This window comes from Fonsecaea monophora (genome assembly GCF_001642475.1).
Source record: "Fonsecaea monophora strain CBS 269.37 chromosome Unknown Scaff207, whole genome shotgun sequence".
Taxonomy (NCBI): Eukaryota; Fungi; Ascomycota; class Eurotiomycetes; order Chaetothyriales; family Herpotrichiellaceae; genus Fonsecaea; species Fonsecaea monophora.
Genome location: NW_019174138.1, coordinates 17,307 through 19,228, shown reverse-complemented (window position 1 = coordinate 19,228; position 1,922 = coordinate 17,307). Strand labels below are relative to the sequence as shown.

The 1,922-nt window shown below is 53.4% G+C and overlaps 1 protein-coding gene across 1 annotated transcript; it reads right to left on the bottom strand.

The window, feature by feature from the left end:
• Nucleotides 1–932: 932 nt before the first annotated feature.
• On the bottom strand, nucleotides 933–1,628 carry AYO21_12021 (hypothetical protein; the record flags this gene model as incomplete). The annotated part of the gene is made up of 1 exon (XM_022661867.1): nucleotides 933–1,628. The coding sequence occupies one exon, from the start codon at nucleotides 1,626–1,628 to the stop codon at nucleotides 933–935; it is 696 nt and encodes a 231-aa protein (XP_022505828.1).
• Nucleotides 1,629–1,922: the final 294 nt, after the last annotated feature.

Here is a 1,922-nt window from a genome sequence, read left to right as displayed (position 1 = left end):
GGAGAGGGAGAAGAAGAAAAGATATTTAGGAGACGGCCGGGTCAGAACCTGCGCATTGCATATTGCGTATTCTTCACCCTGACTGCTGATTGTGAAAGGCAACAAGACTTGTCCTGCCTGGAACACGGTCCATACCTTTTCGTCCTTGAAAACAACAACCCCCAGCTCATCCGCATAGAAAATGCGTTTCACCAACTTCCTCATCGCGGGCCTTGCTCTCATTCTCCCTGTCGCGCTGGCCACTCCGGTCCGCGCCACCGGGCAAAAAATTGGTGCTCATCCACTAGGTGACGAGCAGCTTGTCAAGGTTCGTCCACAGTTCTGTCCTCCCACATACATCTTCACTCTTATTCGTGTCAGGAGCTCTGCCTTCGTTGTGGCAGAGCGACAAGATATCATGAGCTTTCAATGTCCAACGCCCTGGTCTTGCAGCCAGCTAACTGACTTTCTCGGGTTGACATAGCGAGGCAATTCCGGGACTTGCGTCAACCAACGTTGCGTGGTGAATCTGAAGACTGGCAAAACTTGCATCACAGCCTACTGCACCCTCGCCGGCAAGGAGGGATTGCAGTGCGTCTGTATACCATTGACCGACTAGGTACGAGGCAATGGTATGGAAACGCGAAATTGCCTATGACCGAGAGGTGGATTTTGTGACTGGTCGTTTGTGATGGGGAATTGTTGGAAGATGTATCACTTGACATGACCGCTTTGCTCCGAGTATTCCTGGGGTCTGTATTCGCACAACCGTGATGCATGAGAGGGTGTCTTTGGGTTTTCCTGGAGTGCGATCCAGGCCCGTCCGGGTATTTTATTCCCTTTGTCTGGTTGTTCATGCTCCTCTGTACCGAGTTGGTCTTGTTGGTTTGAGTGCCCCAAAACATTCAGGCGAGGATTGTTCCGAAAGATGGACCTCGCTCCTGGATGACCGCTCACGTCTCTTTCTGCTCCCCATTCCTCACTGGCGTTTCAGACTTCTCACCACCTTCATCAGGCTCAGGCCCCTGCGTGTTCGCGGCCTCCTCTTTCGCCTCTTCTTCTACCTCCCCACTACCGCTGCCACCCGCTCCAATACTTTCGTCACCGACACCCTTTTCCAGTCCTTCGCAGTGCCTTAACATCCAGTCAGCACACTCCTTTGCACCGTCCTTCGAACTCATCTCCGCTTCCACCACGGCGTCTCGCCCGGCCTCGTTGACAATCGTAGGATCTGCGCCAGCCTTGACCAACGCCTGGACCACATCCAAGTGTCCGTTCATCGCGGCCCAATGTAACGGCGTGTTGCCAGAAACGTTCCGGTGATTCACGAGCAAAGGTGCAGACTTGTCCGCCGTCGTCGCCGAAGGTGAGGTGCCCAGAGACTCGGACGGTGCGAGCAGGGACAGGAGGTGCGTGATGATTTCAAGATTGCCGTTGGCCGCGGGGTAGTGAAGCAGCGATGACTGCGAACCGAGACCGTCGGCGTCGATGTCAATGGACGAGGCGAGCAGGACCGAGGGCGGGCATTTGTGTGTGCCACATATCGAAGCGACCAGCGACATCAAGCTTGCCAAATCGCCTGTGCGTGTGAAGTAGATGAGGTCGTCAAGTTCATCGGGCGTGGGTGTGGGGAGGGTTGTGGAGGGCATTGTTCGAAGGTGTTCTTGGAAGTTTTCTATTCAAAGAGAAGATGTTGAACTCGCCTTGAGCCGCGTTAATCGATTGATTGATATTGCACGAGAATGATAGCAAAATACCCCAAATGGGGAAAAAGCGCTGATCGGCAAGGAAGACTGGGTTATCATCGAGATTGAGATTGAAAGACGGAAGACTGCGTGCTTGGAAGAATAAAAAATTAGCGGCCCACACCGCAAAAGGCCAATCGTGGGCGGTAGAAGAGTGACGTCAATGGGTCGGTAAGGAAGTTCACAAGGAAACCTTAT